Source organism: Notolepis coatsorum (assembly GCF_963971535.1).
Source record: "Notolepis coatsorum genome assembly, chromosome: 5".
In the NCBI taxonomy this organism is placed as follows: Eukaryota; Metazoa; Chordata; class Actinopteri; order Aulopiformes; family Paralepididae; genus Notolepis; species Notolepis coatsorum.
Window position 1 is genome coordinate 71,048,199 of NC_140169.1, and position 13,542 is coordinate 71,061,740.

The 13,542-nt window shown below is 41.4% G+C and overlaps 1 protein-coding gene across 1 annotated transcript; it reads left to right on the forward strand.

The window, feature by feature from the left end:
- Positions 1-309: 309 nt before the first annotated feature.
- Positions 310-10,679, forward strand: LOC311228233 (uncharacterized protein; the record flags this gene model as incomplete). The annotated part of the gene is made up of 7 exons (XM_084314142.1): positions 310-375; positions 890-949; positions 1,304-1,492; positions 1,702-1,851; positions 2,018-2,185; positions 10,366-10,429; positions 10,573-10,679. The coding sequence occupies 7 exons, from the start codon at positions 310-312 to the stop codon at positions 10,677-10,679; spliced, it is 804 nt and encodes a 267-aa protein (XP_084170268.1).
- Between the last annotated feature and the right edge of the window lie 2,863 nt (positions 10,680-13,542).

Here is a 13,542-nt window from a genome sequence, read left to right on the forward strand (position 1 = left end):
TTATAATATATAACATTACTATTACTATGTACTATGAAAATATACTATACTTCTATTGTGAAAAGACCTTATGCTTCTGTGAAAATACCCTACATTGTACTTCTACTGTAAACAGAGACTATACTGTACTTCTACTGTAAAGATATACTATACTTCTACACTGAAAATATATTAGTACACAGGACAGAATGTTGGTTACTGTTTACTCATCAGATATATCTATACTCTGCATCCCACAGAACCCTCTTCACTCGCTGGAGCGACTCAGAGAAAGCAGTCTACACTATCCCTGGGGTGTCCCCCGGTATGATGCAGCTCATCATAGAGTACGCCTACACACGCTTTGTGCCGGTGACAGCAGAGAACGTGGAAGAGCTTCTGGTGGCTGCAGACCAGCTTCTCGTCACTGGCATAAAAGGAGCATGCTGTGACTTCCTAGAGGGCCAGCTGTCTCTGGAAAACTGTGTCTGCATCTGGAGGTTTGCGGACATCTACTACTGCCCCGACCTGAGGCGCAAGGCCCATCTCTTCATCGTGTGCCACTTTGAGGAGATGCTGCACGTCTCAGAGGAGTTTGTGGAGCTGCCCCTGCAGCAACTGGTGGACATCATCGAGAGGGATGACCTGAACGTGAAGAACGAGGAGACGGTGTTTGAGGCCATCCTCCGTTGGATCGACCACTCCCATGAGGAGCGTAAAACACACATCCATTTGCTGCTGCCCAAGGTAACTAATTGTATTACTGTGCATTACATTAAAACAACACTAGGTTCCCTAGTACAGTGGTTCTCAAACATTTGGGTCCAAACTTCCCTAGCAACAGAATTCCAGTGAAACCGTCTACAACCGCTGTCTAAGTTGTACCCGCTCTCTGCTTGTCTCTTCCCAGGTTCGCATGGGCTTGATGAGGACTGACTACGTCCTGAACAACATCCAGAACAACCCTGTGGTGAGGGACAGCCATGACTGCAGGCCCCTCATCCTCAGCGTCCTGAACCCCCCTGGCTCTGACAGGCTCCCAAACCCCCTGACCCGCCCACGCCTGCGCCGGGAGGTCCTATTGGCCATCGGAGGCTGGAGTCCTCAGAGGCTTACGATAATCGAGCCATGCATGGAGGCTTACGATATCCGAGCCGGTGGATGGATGGACGTGAGCGTTGAGCTGGAGACTCCCCGGGCCTACCACGGCACCGCTTATCTCCGCGGTCTGGTCTACTGCGTCGGTGGAAAAAACGGCAGAGAGTATTTGAACAGTGTGAGCAGGTTCAACCCTGTCACTCGCAGCTGGCTGCAGGCGGCTCCCATGCACTCACGCCGCTGTTACATCAGCGTGGTCGCGTTGGACGGGTGTATCTACGCCATGGGAGGGTTCGACGGACACATGGTACTGAACACCGCCGAGCGCTACAAGCCTGAAACCAACCAGTGGACACTGATCTCACCCATGCTGGAGCACAGGCGCGACGCAGGGGCAGCAGCCCTCCACGGCAAGGTGGGTGGAACTGAGGGACACAGGGTGGTAGATGAACACAAGGAACGTTAGATCAGAAATCATAAATGTCTTTATTGCCAAGTAAGCTTGCACAAACAAAAAATGTGTCTGGGTCCTTTGGTGCATCAACATTAACAGACAATTAAAGTAGAATGAAATAAAAATGGAATATATAAACTAAATTAGAATATTCTTTCTTATTATTACAGGTTTACATCTGTGGTGGCGACAACGGGGCGGAGTGTCTGCTCACAGCTGAGTGCTACAGCCCAGACACCAACCAGTGGACTCTGATCGCCCCCATGAGCAGCAGGCGTATCGGGGTGGGAGTGGCTGCGTATGGAGGACAAGTCTATGTGGTAGGTGCACATTTATACTAGATCTTTTTATAGATATGTATCATTTGACTTGCAATGCTGCTGTGACGCCCTCATTTCCCTAAGTGGATTAATACAGTGTGTGCCTGCCTGCCTGAGTCACACACTAAAACATTCCTCTCATGTGTCCTGTCCTCAGTTGGGAGGGTTTGACGGTGAAAACGACCTGCGTAGCGCGGAGGCCTACAGCCCCTTGACTGACTCCTGGCACGCCCTGCCCGCCATGCTCACCCCCCGCATCAGCTTTGGCATCGGTGTGTTGGACAACCTGCTCTTCGTGGTCGGAGGCTTCAATGACTTCACCACCATCTCCAACGTGGAGCGCTACGACCAGAGCAGTGACAGGTGGACTGTAGCCGAGAACATGAAGATTCAGCGCTGTGGCCTAAGCTGCTGCATAATGCATGCAGGGCCGGATTAACGACCGGGCCGTCCGGGCCGCGGCCCGTGGGCTTCTAGTGATGAGGGGCCTCCAAAAAAAAAAAAAAAAAAAATAATGTTTTACTTTTATTCAAAAAAAATGTGGATGCCCCTCGTCACTCGAGGCCTATTGGAGGCCCCTCGTCACTAGAGGCCCCAAATTATAATAATTCTTTTTTTTACTTTTATTTAATTTTTTTTGAGGCCCCTCGTCACTAGAGGCCCCAAATATTTGTTTCTTTTTTTTTGACTTTTATTTAAAAAAAAATTGGAGGCCCCTCGTCGCTAGAGGCCCCACATTTTATTTAATTTTTTTTTCTTATTTTGGAAATCGATGTCATACTGTGACTGAAATGAAAACATATTTCATCAACTAAAATATTTAGTCAACAAAAATATTTCATCAACTAAAATATACAGTACGTCACACCCTGCCGTCTGCAAGTGGCTAATCTTGAGTATTTTTTCTCCTCTTCATAAGAGTTTGAGGTTTTCCGTTTGAGGTAAAAACAGCAATAAAAAAAATCTCCACATCCCAGCCCCGACGCCTGAATACTTTTACCAACGGATTTCCAGTTCCGCGTTCGCGTTCTGCGCTCTGATTGGCCACTGACGTTTCTGGTAGCGCCAATCGTGTGACGCCTCTTTCTTTCACCGGTTAAGCTTAGGCACTCTTTCGAAGTTGGTTAAGGTTAGAGTTTGTCTTAGAGCAGGGCGATAGAACACCAGCCCTGATTCCATACTCTAACCATAACCAACTTCGAAAGAGTTGCCTAAGAAACGTCAGTGGCCAATCAGATCGCACCAGAAACGTCAGTGGCCAATCAGATCGCAGAACGCGAACGCGGAACTGGAAATCCGTTGGTAAAAGAATAGACGCAGCCCCGACACGAATGAGGCAGATTGGGATCATTATTCATGACAGACAGCAGAGACACGCCGGTGCTGATAGCGGATATCATCGAGCTCCCCCTAGTGACTAGGGGCCTCCACTACACACTAGTAAAAAAAATAAAAGAAATACGAAATAAAATATATATAATCAGATCCTCATCCAGCGTTTACTTTCACAGCATCTATAGTGACTACTAGTATCATCTCATCTCTTCTCTATCTATTTTTATAAAAAAAATTGTATTGCAAATAAAAATATGATTGATTGTTTGATAATGAGGGGTGAGAGACGTTGAGTCTACGTGACACTGACGTCCAGGTCCAGGGGTCACTGTCAGGTCAGGTCAGGTGACCACTGACCGCGAGAATTGCCCTTGCAAGTTGATCAAGTAGGCTAAGACTCGAGTAGTACTGTATGATCATATGAGACTCAAAAAACATGGATAAAAAAGTTAAACAGTGGGAAAGCGGAGCTACTAAGTTAAAATCTAAACAGGAAAGGGACAGAAAGAGCGCGTTACTTCGGCAAAGCATACCGACTATCTCTACTTTTTTCACCCTGTCAGGTAAGGAGGAGGATAGCCCCCTGGCTTTATCTTTATCTTTATTACGGATCCCCATTAGTCATCACCGCAGCAACAACTAGTCTTCCTGGGGTCCACACACAACAAAAACAGTACATACATACATAACATTATAGTAGCATACATTTAAAAATATATTCCAATATTCCTACATATAAAAATATAAAAATATTTCCAAATAGCATTACAGTACACAAACAGAGTATCAGATCACAGAAAATACAATAAAAGGGATTAAACTCTCAGACAGTCATATCTTTACAGTGTAAACTACAGTATCTGTGTTTTTCTTTAATGTAAACTAATTTCTTTTTCTCTCAATGCTCTTTTCAAATTATTTTTAAAACTTATCTTACTGGTTATCTGAGTAAGATGTACTGGCAGTTTATTCCAATATGACATGGCTCTATATAACACAGTTTTCTTTGCTGCATTGGTTTTTGGTAGTAGCAGTGTGAACGTTTCCCTACAGGCATGCCTAGTATTATACTTATGTCGATCATGTGTACATGTTAGCTGTGAATACAAACAGATAGGTTCTCTTGAGATATATATATTCCTCATGAACAAGATCAGGCTGCACTCCAGGCTAGCACTAGTAGTAGCAGCAACGTTAAAGAGGCTGAGCCAGGCTCCGCGGGCAGAGAGGACGAGAATGCTAACGTTATTATTATTGATGCTAGCGACAGAGAAGAGGCAGCGGCAGCCTCTAGTTCAGCTGGGCCACCACCACCAGTGGCTGCCACCTGTTCATATACGCCCGCCGCATCTCCACAGCCCAGCCCCAACACCAACACGAATGACTCTGACTCTGAGGCAGACCGCGATGATGACAGGCCGCCGCCGGCGGTGCTTGAACATGAAAACCAGGAGGATTGGTTGGACAATGTTACGGATCCAGCTTTTCTTTTTCTTTTTAAAGTGACATATAAAAACGCCACTGTGTGTGGGTGTAATGTAACATTTTAGTTTGTGTAATGTAATGTAATATCTGTTTTTAGTTTGTGTAATGTAATGTAATATCTGTTTTTAGTTTGTGTAATGCACATAATATGGGAACTTTTATCCATATGGTTGAGCCTGTTAGGAATTGCACCCCAACCCAAGCAGATTGCAGATCACTCTCTCTATATGGAGGTAAAATAAAAAATATGTAAAAAATAATTGGCAAGGTCTATAGTGAGAGGTCTATAGTGAGACGTCTATAGTGAGGGGTTTATAGTGAGAGGTCTATAGTGAGGGGTCTATAGTGAGGAGTCTATAGTGAGGGGTCTATAGTGAGGGGTCTATAGTGAGGGGTCTATAGTGAGAGGTCTATAGTGAGGGGTCATGTAATGTAAATGTATATGGAACATTTGGTACACATGAATCAGTATGGGAAATAAAATCATCATTGAGTGCTTGAAAATTCATGACAAAAGAACATGTTGATACTGGGTACAGTCCCACATACTCTCTTTACCTGCCACTTGCATGTATTGTATGTTTTTTTTATTAGTACTACCATAAGAATACACATATGCTAAAGTCCATAATGACATAATACCTTGTCAGGATATTATTAAATGAGAGATATATTGACTTATATGCTACATGAATGTCCAAGAAACAAGTAAAGATACCCCCAACACCAAATCCTAGCAAACAATGTTTGGAAAAAAGTATTTCACCAACCCGGATTTAAATTGGATTAAATGATCATTTATCATTTAATTTTGTTACATTATATTTTAAAGTTAATATAAAACAAAGCAGTATTAGATTTAAACTAGGGATGTCCGATATTATCGGCCTACTGATATTATCGGCCTATATCGGCATTAAAATGTGATATCGGAAAATATCTGTATCGGTTTACAAAAAAAAAATTAAAGAATTTACATTTCTATAACCTTTATTTACCCAGGCAAGCAAGTAAGAACAAATTCAGATTTTATTTATTGTCAAAAGTATGCATAATGTTGTGTTAATTCCACAACAAGAGATATGTAATGTTAATTACCTGAAATTATTCAACTTTTTTTGGGGGGGGGGGGGAACCCTGCATATATCGGTATCGGTTGATATCGTTTGATATCGGTATCGGAAATTAAGAGTTGGACAATATCGGTATATCGGTATCGGTAAAAAAGCCAATATCGAGCATCCCTAATTTAAACCTCTCTTTAATCAAATCTCAGTTTAGTTTTTTCCTCCAAACCTAGATGAATCTTAATTCTGTTTGACCCCAAACTTTAGAGCAACATTAGATAAATGAGGGACAGACTCAGTGCACATTTTCAGATGATGATGAAAGATATTTCTGAAAAGGAGGAGAAATTTGGGCTTCTATGGCAAGCCACAAATTGACAAATTAGCTAGCTAGCGAACACCATGTAGCAGAGAATAGCAATCTAGCTAGGTCATACCAACTTTTAATTTTAATTTTATTTAAACAGTAGTTTGCCTTTTTTCTTCTTCTGATGGCTTTTTGTTTGGCCTAAGCACCCAATATTGCATGTATTTTCTTTTTCAAGAACATACTATCAAACTGATTTAAACAGATTAAAATGGGTTTAATATTGGTTAAATCATTAAACTACGATTTACTAAAATAAGGATTCAATTTGAATTGTGCAACATAGCTCCAGCCTCCGGTTAATTCTAAATCTGGATTTACTCATTTTAAAACTGGTTTAACTAATCTCTGATTACAACAAATTTGAGATTAAATTAAACCTATAGTTGGTGCAACCTACCCATAATCAGATAGATTGGATGTTCATCTGACTTTTGAATGGATCCTAGAAGAAATTTATTTTCTCATTTGCTACATACCGCCAGGTTGCTGCACAAGCTAGTTCATCTCTACAGTATGTGTCTACGTGCCATTTAGAGAAACAAATATTCTAATTAAAATAGTTGGAGCTGCGAGATTTGTACTTTGTAGGTCTGCATTTTAAATGTAAGGAGTAAAGAGTATGTTTTTTTCCCTCTGAAATGTAATTGAGTAAAAGTACAAGTATGCAAACCTAATAATACTTGAGTAAAGTACAAATCCCCCAAAACAGTACTTAAGTATTGTAACAAAGTACAATTACTCAAGTACTCTACACCTGTGTATTTGCCTAAATATGAGGTTGTAAATGGCTGTGACCTTTTCCAATCATTGTACTTTGATTGTGACATATCGTATTGATATGATATTGATATTGATTGATTGTGAGGTATAGCGCATCAGTTTATTTATTTGTTTATCTGTTTATTTGTTTATTTATTTAGCTACAATGGTGGCAGCTAATAATTATCCTTGGGTCCACAAAATCAATTCAGGTAAACTTAAATAATAAAATACCCCCCCCCCCCCCCCTCACCACTTATCACCCACAAACTCTCCCAAACAATGAAAAGAAAAGCATATTACTGTACCAACCCCTAGCAAACATAATTAACAATGTTACGATTCCTGGAGCGTTTCGCTGGCATGTCGATGGTAGAGAGGAGTAGAACCCGGTATGCAGATTTAACACGAGGAGAGCTAGTGCAGGATGAAAATAGATGAAGCACGAGTCGTGGATGAAAGTAATAAGCACTTTACTTTAACGTGGCAAACAATACAAAACTGACTCACTGATCAAAACGGAGAAACAAAAGGTTGACAGCACACAGGACGAGGGTAACATGAACAATGATCGAGCACAGGAGGGCAGGGCAAACAACACTAATATACACAGACTAATTGACACATGAGGGTGATTGGAAACAAGACCCAGCTGTGTGGGAAAGACTGAAACAGCCTGGGGTAACATACTGAAACATGAGGAGACTAAATAACACATGGATACAGAAACAGGGGGAGGATACACTAGACTAGACAATGGGGCACAACAGATACACAGACAACAAACAAGTGAGCACCACAGATAACAAATTAATAAACATAGATAAACACAAATGCAGTGGTGTAATGTTCATGAGTGGTGCTGCAAGTCCAATGACCGGTCCATTAGGACCGGGGGGATGACATCACAACATAAACCCCTAGCAAACATATTAACAAAATAAACCCATAGCAAACATATTAACAACATAAACCCATAACAAACATTTTAACAAAATAAACCCATAGCAAACTACCACAAAACCGTTAGATCAGACAAATAGTAACAGAATAAAACAAGCATATAACGAGGTACAAACCTCCACACCTACCTACAATTTAGCACAGTTTTTCAGTAGCCTTTGACATTTACATTTAATGCAATGTACATTTAATGTGAATGTTTTAAAAGGATACTTGGAACTAACATTCTTTATATTATAAGGTAACATAGCTCCAGTGGCGGCTCGTGAATTCTTCACGGGGGGGGCGGAATTAATTAGTATCCCCCTCTATCTCTCCTTCTCTCTATTTCTCTCTCTCACACACAGCGCGACGTGGAATCGATTCGTTACACAATCAGACCTAGTATGTGTAGTAGTATATACCAAGAATAACTTCAGTATGAGTACAGGGCTGTACACATATTTTGCATATTGTTAAACGAGCCAAGGCTAGCTATTAAACTATCGATATGAATCGAAAACGGGGGACCCTGAAGTAAACAAGAGAAACATCTTTCTCTGGTCTGCATCCCCTTAACAATTGTGTGTATTGAGCTGTACTGTATTGTACCCATCCATTCTGCAATCTGTTAATAAAGTTTTCATTCATTCAAACATAGACGATATTGAACAAGCCATAATCCACATATTTTCAATCCAAACGAAACTCCACTCCAGAGAGAGAGAGAGAGAGAGAGAGAGAGAGAGAGAGAGAGAGAGAGAGAGAGAGAGAGAGAGAGAGAGAGAGAGAGCATTAGTTAGTTAGCATTCGCTGAGTGGCTAAGAGAGAGAGAGAGAGAGAGAGAATGAACTCACTTTGTTTAATTGAAACGTGGTCCAGCCGGAGGGCTTGATAAAGTCTATGTCCACTGACTGTCCCCCAGACTGTTGTCGATGTATATCCACTGCCCACTGTCCAGACTCGAGACTGCATCACAACACACAGCATTGAACATCCTGCAAACTACCTGGCGTTCTATCGTCCACTTTTAAGCAAAACCGAGAAATGCGGCTACGGAAAAGTACTGTCGTCGCCGCGTCGGCCAATCAGAGAGCGTCTCCGAGAAATGCGGTTACGGAAATTATAGACGCCTCTTGCTTAGACCGCTTCAAAACGCGCCAGTGTTCCATCATAATACATCATATTTCAACGCACAGCGCGTTACGCACTGGTTGGCTGCGACGGATACAGCGATGAAAGCGCTATTGCGTCTAGCCCGAGAGAAATGCGGCGAGGAGAAATGTGGCTACGGTAACGGAACGTATTCTCTATCAGACAGTGAGTCACTTCCTGTTCAGGAAAACGATTATTTATATTTGATATATTAACGTTATATTGTGCATTGGAAACACAAACATACTTAAAATGAGTAAATATTATTAATTTTAAACATGTTTATATTATTTATAGGGCTATACATTTTTTTTATAAAAAAACCAGGGTTAACCAGGGTTAACCAGGGGGGTCGGCGCCCGAGCGCCCCTAGTGGCCAGCCGCCACTGCATAGCTCTTTTACATAACCATCTTCTTCGTGGCACATGTCCTCGGTAAACATACTACAATATTTTAGCATACGCTGCCTGGTTTTATGGCCATGTCTCTCATCCATATATATATATAGTATATATATACAGTACTAACTAGTGTGGATGTCAAAATGTTTTCCTTCAGTGAAATTGAGCAGAATAGGGCTGCATGGATGCTTCTTCACTGACCATTTGTAGCTAATATAAATGGCATGCATGAAAAACTATTTTCCAGATTTTCCAGTAATCTTTTTTTCCAGTAATCTTTTTTTTCTCTCTCTAAATATTTTTACTCAAACTAGGCCTAAAAGCTGGTATACTATAATTGTATATCGTATATATACAATTATAGTATACCAGCTTTTTTTTTATTTTTTTTTAAACTTCATTTTTTATCGTTTATCGCTTTTCTGGTCAAGCATGACCGACAGATACAGGGTGAAACGGGATATAGAGCAGGGGAAGACATTCGGCAAATGACGGCGGGTCCGGGAATCGAACTCGGAGTCAACCAGATCCGTGACGCAGCACGGTATTCCCCGACGCAGAAATAGCGTCGAGATATGCGGTGAGCTACTGGAGCCCCCCAGTATACCAGCTTTTAGGCCTAGTTTGAGTAAAAATATTTAGAGAGAGAAAAAAAATATGACCGGAAAAAAAGATTACTGGAAAATCTGGAAAATAGTTTTTCATGCATGCCATTTATATTAGCTACAAATGGTCAGTGAAGAAGCATGCATGCAGCCCTATTCTGCTCAATTTCACTGAAGGAAAACATTTTGACATCCACACTAGTTAGTACTGTAGGCTATAGCCCGAAAAGGTTTTGTGATGACAACATTCATTCACGCTGGCCAAGGGAAATAATCAATCCCCATTATGTCATCACAGAGAGATTGATGAAAGAGGGAGATGTGCAGAGGTTGGATTAGTACCAGTGTTGATGGCTTTGTCACCTCAGGCGTGCCATATCTGCCTTTGATTAAAGAGGGGCATGATCTCCCTCTCTGTGGGAGAGCCCATCGAGAGCCACTCGTCTCATCAACTGGCAGGTAGGCTAGTCGGTGCCGGAGTGATAACGAGGCCTGGGCCCCACCTGGGGCCAGTCGTCAGCGAGGAGCGGTCCCGGGTGGTGTCGTGTTGCTCTGTTGGCTCAGGATCTCTTCAAATTGCTCTTTTTTTTGCTTCGGTTCAGTTCGTTCTGGGACTGGTCGAGGAAAAGACTTTGAGATGATGATGAAAGATATTTCTCAAAAGGAGGAGGAGACATTATATCTGCTTCTCTGCCACGCCATGAGTTGACAAATTAGCATTAGCTAGCTAACGCCAGGCAGCAAAGAAGAGCAATCTTACAGTGTAGCTGTTTTTATTTTTATTTTTTTATTTTTTTTAAACAGCAGTTGGCCTTTTTTCCTTCATTTGATGGCTTTTGAACATACTATCATCTTGATTTAAACTAAACTTAAACTTCAAATGGGTTTAATATTGGTTTAAAATCATTCAACTAAGATTTAATAAATAAGGATTCAATTAGCAACATACCTCTGATTACAATTTTTCTTTAGATTAAATTAAACCCAGTTGGCGAAACCTATACACATAATCAGATAGATTGGATGTTCATCAGCTAGTCCTTTTAAGCCTGAAACACTCCGCCTGGGTATTTGTAGTTGTTATTGCTGTGTAATTGTCAGAGCATGTGCTGTGAGCAAGTGCTTTTCACCCTTTTTTCAGAACTTCTTCAGCTTTCAATGTCTGTTATTGTTTGAACTTACTGTATGTTTTGAGTGTGTATCAAACTGTTATTAGACAAGGAAAACAAAAAATCGGAATGGGATTTGTACAGGTGTTTAGTGAAGTAGACACTGCAATAGCCCATCACATGTAAATGTTGAACATGGAACTATTATGCCACTGCAATAAATGTTTTGGCCTTTTATATTAGGCTTTTTAAGCTAGGCGGAATTTTGACCTTAGTGGTTGACATTGAAGCAGGTAGAATTCGACTTGTGTTTACTTCCTCAATAACTCCCACAGTTTTTGGATTACCGTAAAAGGCAATATATGGGAAGAAAGCTCAGCTCCTTGGCTTTCAGATGGCGCTGAATTTTTCCCCCCGATAGAGTTACGGTACAGAGAAGCAGCAGTGGTATTTGGGCCCGTAGGTTTAAAAGGGCTAGTGGGTGAAACAAGTGGCTCCCGGTGCCTGTGAGATAACGAGGTATGGGCCACACCTGGGCCACATGGTCAGAGAGAGGGCAGTGGCGTCCTTTCAGTAAAAGGCAAGGTATGGCGAGGAGGGGGGGGGGTGAATTTCTTGGTGAATTTCTTTTTGTCAAATCAGTTGTGCAATAGTCACTTTTGGTGAGTTGTTTCTATACAATTCAGTTATATGACATTTAGGTATGACACAGGACTACACAAGCATTTTTAGTATAGAAATGTGTCAACAGACTAAAGCAGGGAACCACAATATTTTGCATACGAATTATGCAGAATGTAATATCATAACTGTCCATTACTTTTCTTGCAATTGAGCCAATTTTCCTTAGGTACGGTTTTGAGGTGTGTGTTCAACAGTATCAAAAACACATTCACAAAAAGTATGGGTTACTGAATGCTGAACTGCACTGTTATAATCACTAAGCCATTGTAAGACCTTACCTGTGTCCCTGTATCACTTGTCTCTGCTGCCCTTTGATAAACAAACGTCCCTATGTCCATTTTCCTTTTTTTGGGGCATATTTCAGTTAGTCACAGTAAAAGTCACCTATAGTAAAAGTGAGATAATTGACAATATCAAAACATGCTAGGGCTGTACCGAATAGTTCGAAGCTTCGTTCATAATGTTGATATTCGAATTCTAAATCAACATAAAAAAACATTTAAAAAAAAAAAAAAATTTTGCCAAGGTATGGCGAGTGCCATACCTTGCCATACCAAATGAACGCCCCTGAGAGAGGGGGAGGGGTCCCCGGGTGGTGTGTTGCTCTGCAGGATCTCGTCAAATGGCTGTTTTGGTTCGGTTCAGTTGGTTCTGGCACCGGCAGAGGAACGACTTTGAGAGTTTATGTTCTGGGTTTTGTGAGTTATCTGCGGCCTGTTCAATAATAACGCCACGCCAAATCAAACTCAGTGGGACGGTACAACTCATCTAGACACGGTGTGCTTAGCAACTGGCCCACCGCTGACCAAACGGTAAATATGAAATATGATATTATTAACCCTGTGAGGTGTTTGCGCTTTTGTTACCAATGTGGACCCATAACATTATTGGGATTTTTTAAAACAATAAAGCCATTACAATTCACGTAGAAATACTTAAACATATGTTACCCATGGCCCATGGGGACATTAACGTGTGTTGTCGGGCCCTATAAATAAATTTGATTTGATTTGATTTACTACAAACAATCTAGAAAACATAATGTGGTTAATATTTGCCATTATACGCCTTCTAGATCACATTTATCAGATCACAAGTGCTATTCCTTTATTTTTTTCTGATAAAGTGTGATGAGTAATGTAAATGAAACAAGGTGGAGGCTAGCCCCTTTCGTGACTGCGGTTTGCAAGCCTGGGGCTTTTGTGACCGCAGTCACTTATTTATGTGCCACCACCACTTCAGAAAATACCAACCAAGCGTGATCGGGGGGCTCGGAGTGTGTAAAAAATATATCAGATATGAATTTCAAAGATACCCAGCGTACAATATGGGTTTAACACAGCTTTACGATGGGGTCTGGAAGCTCGGAGTTGCTAATAAATAGTTTAAAACATTGTTAGGAAAAAAAGTGGTACTCACAACATCTGGCAAGATGGCGTCTTCTTCTTCTGCAACTTCTTTTGTCGCATGCCTGGTGCGTCCAGCAATCACTGCGCTCCCTATCCCCAAAAAAGTTGCAGAAGAAGAAGACGCCATCTTGCCAGAGTTCGTTGTGAGCATAGATATCTATGTTGTGAGTACCACCTTTTTTTCCTAACAATGTTTTAAACTGTTTATTAGCAACTCCGAGCTTCCAGACCCCATCGTAAAGCTGTGTTAAACCCATATTGTACACTGGGTATCTTTGAAATTCATATCTGATATATTTTTGACACACTCCGAGCCCCCCGATCACGCTTGGTTGGTATTTTCTGAAGTGGTGGCGGCACATAAATAAGT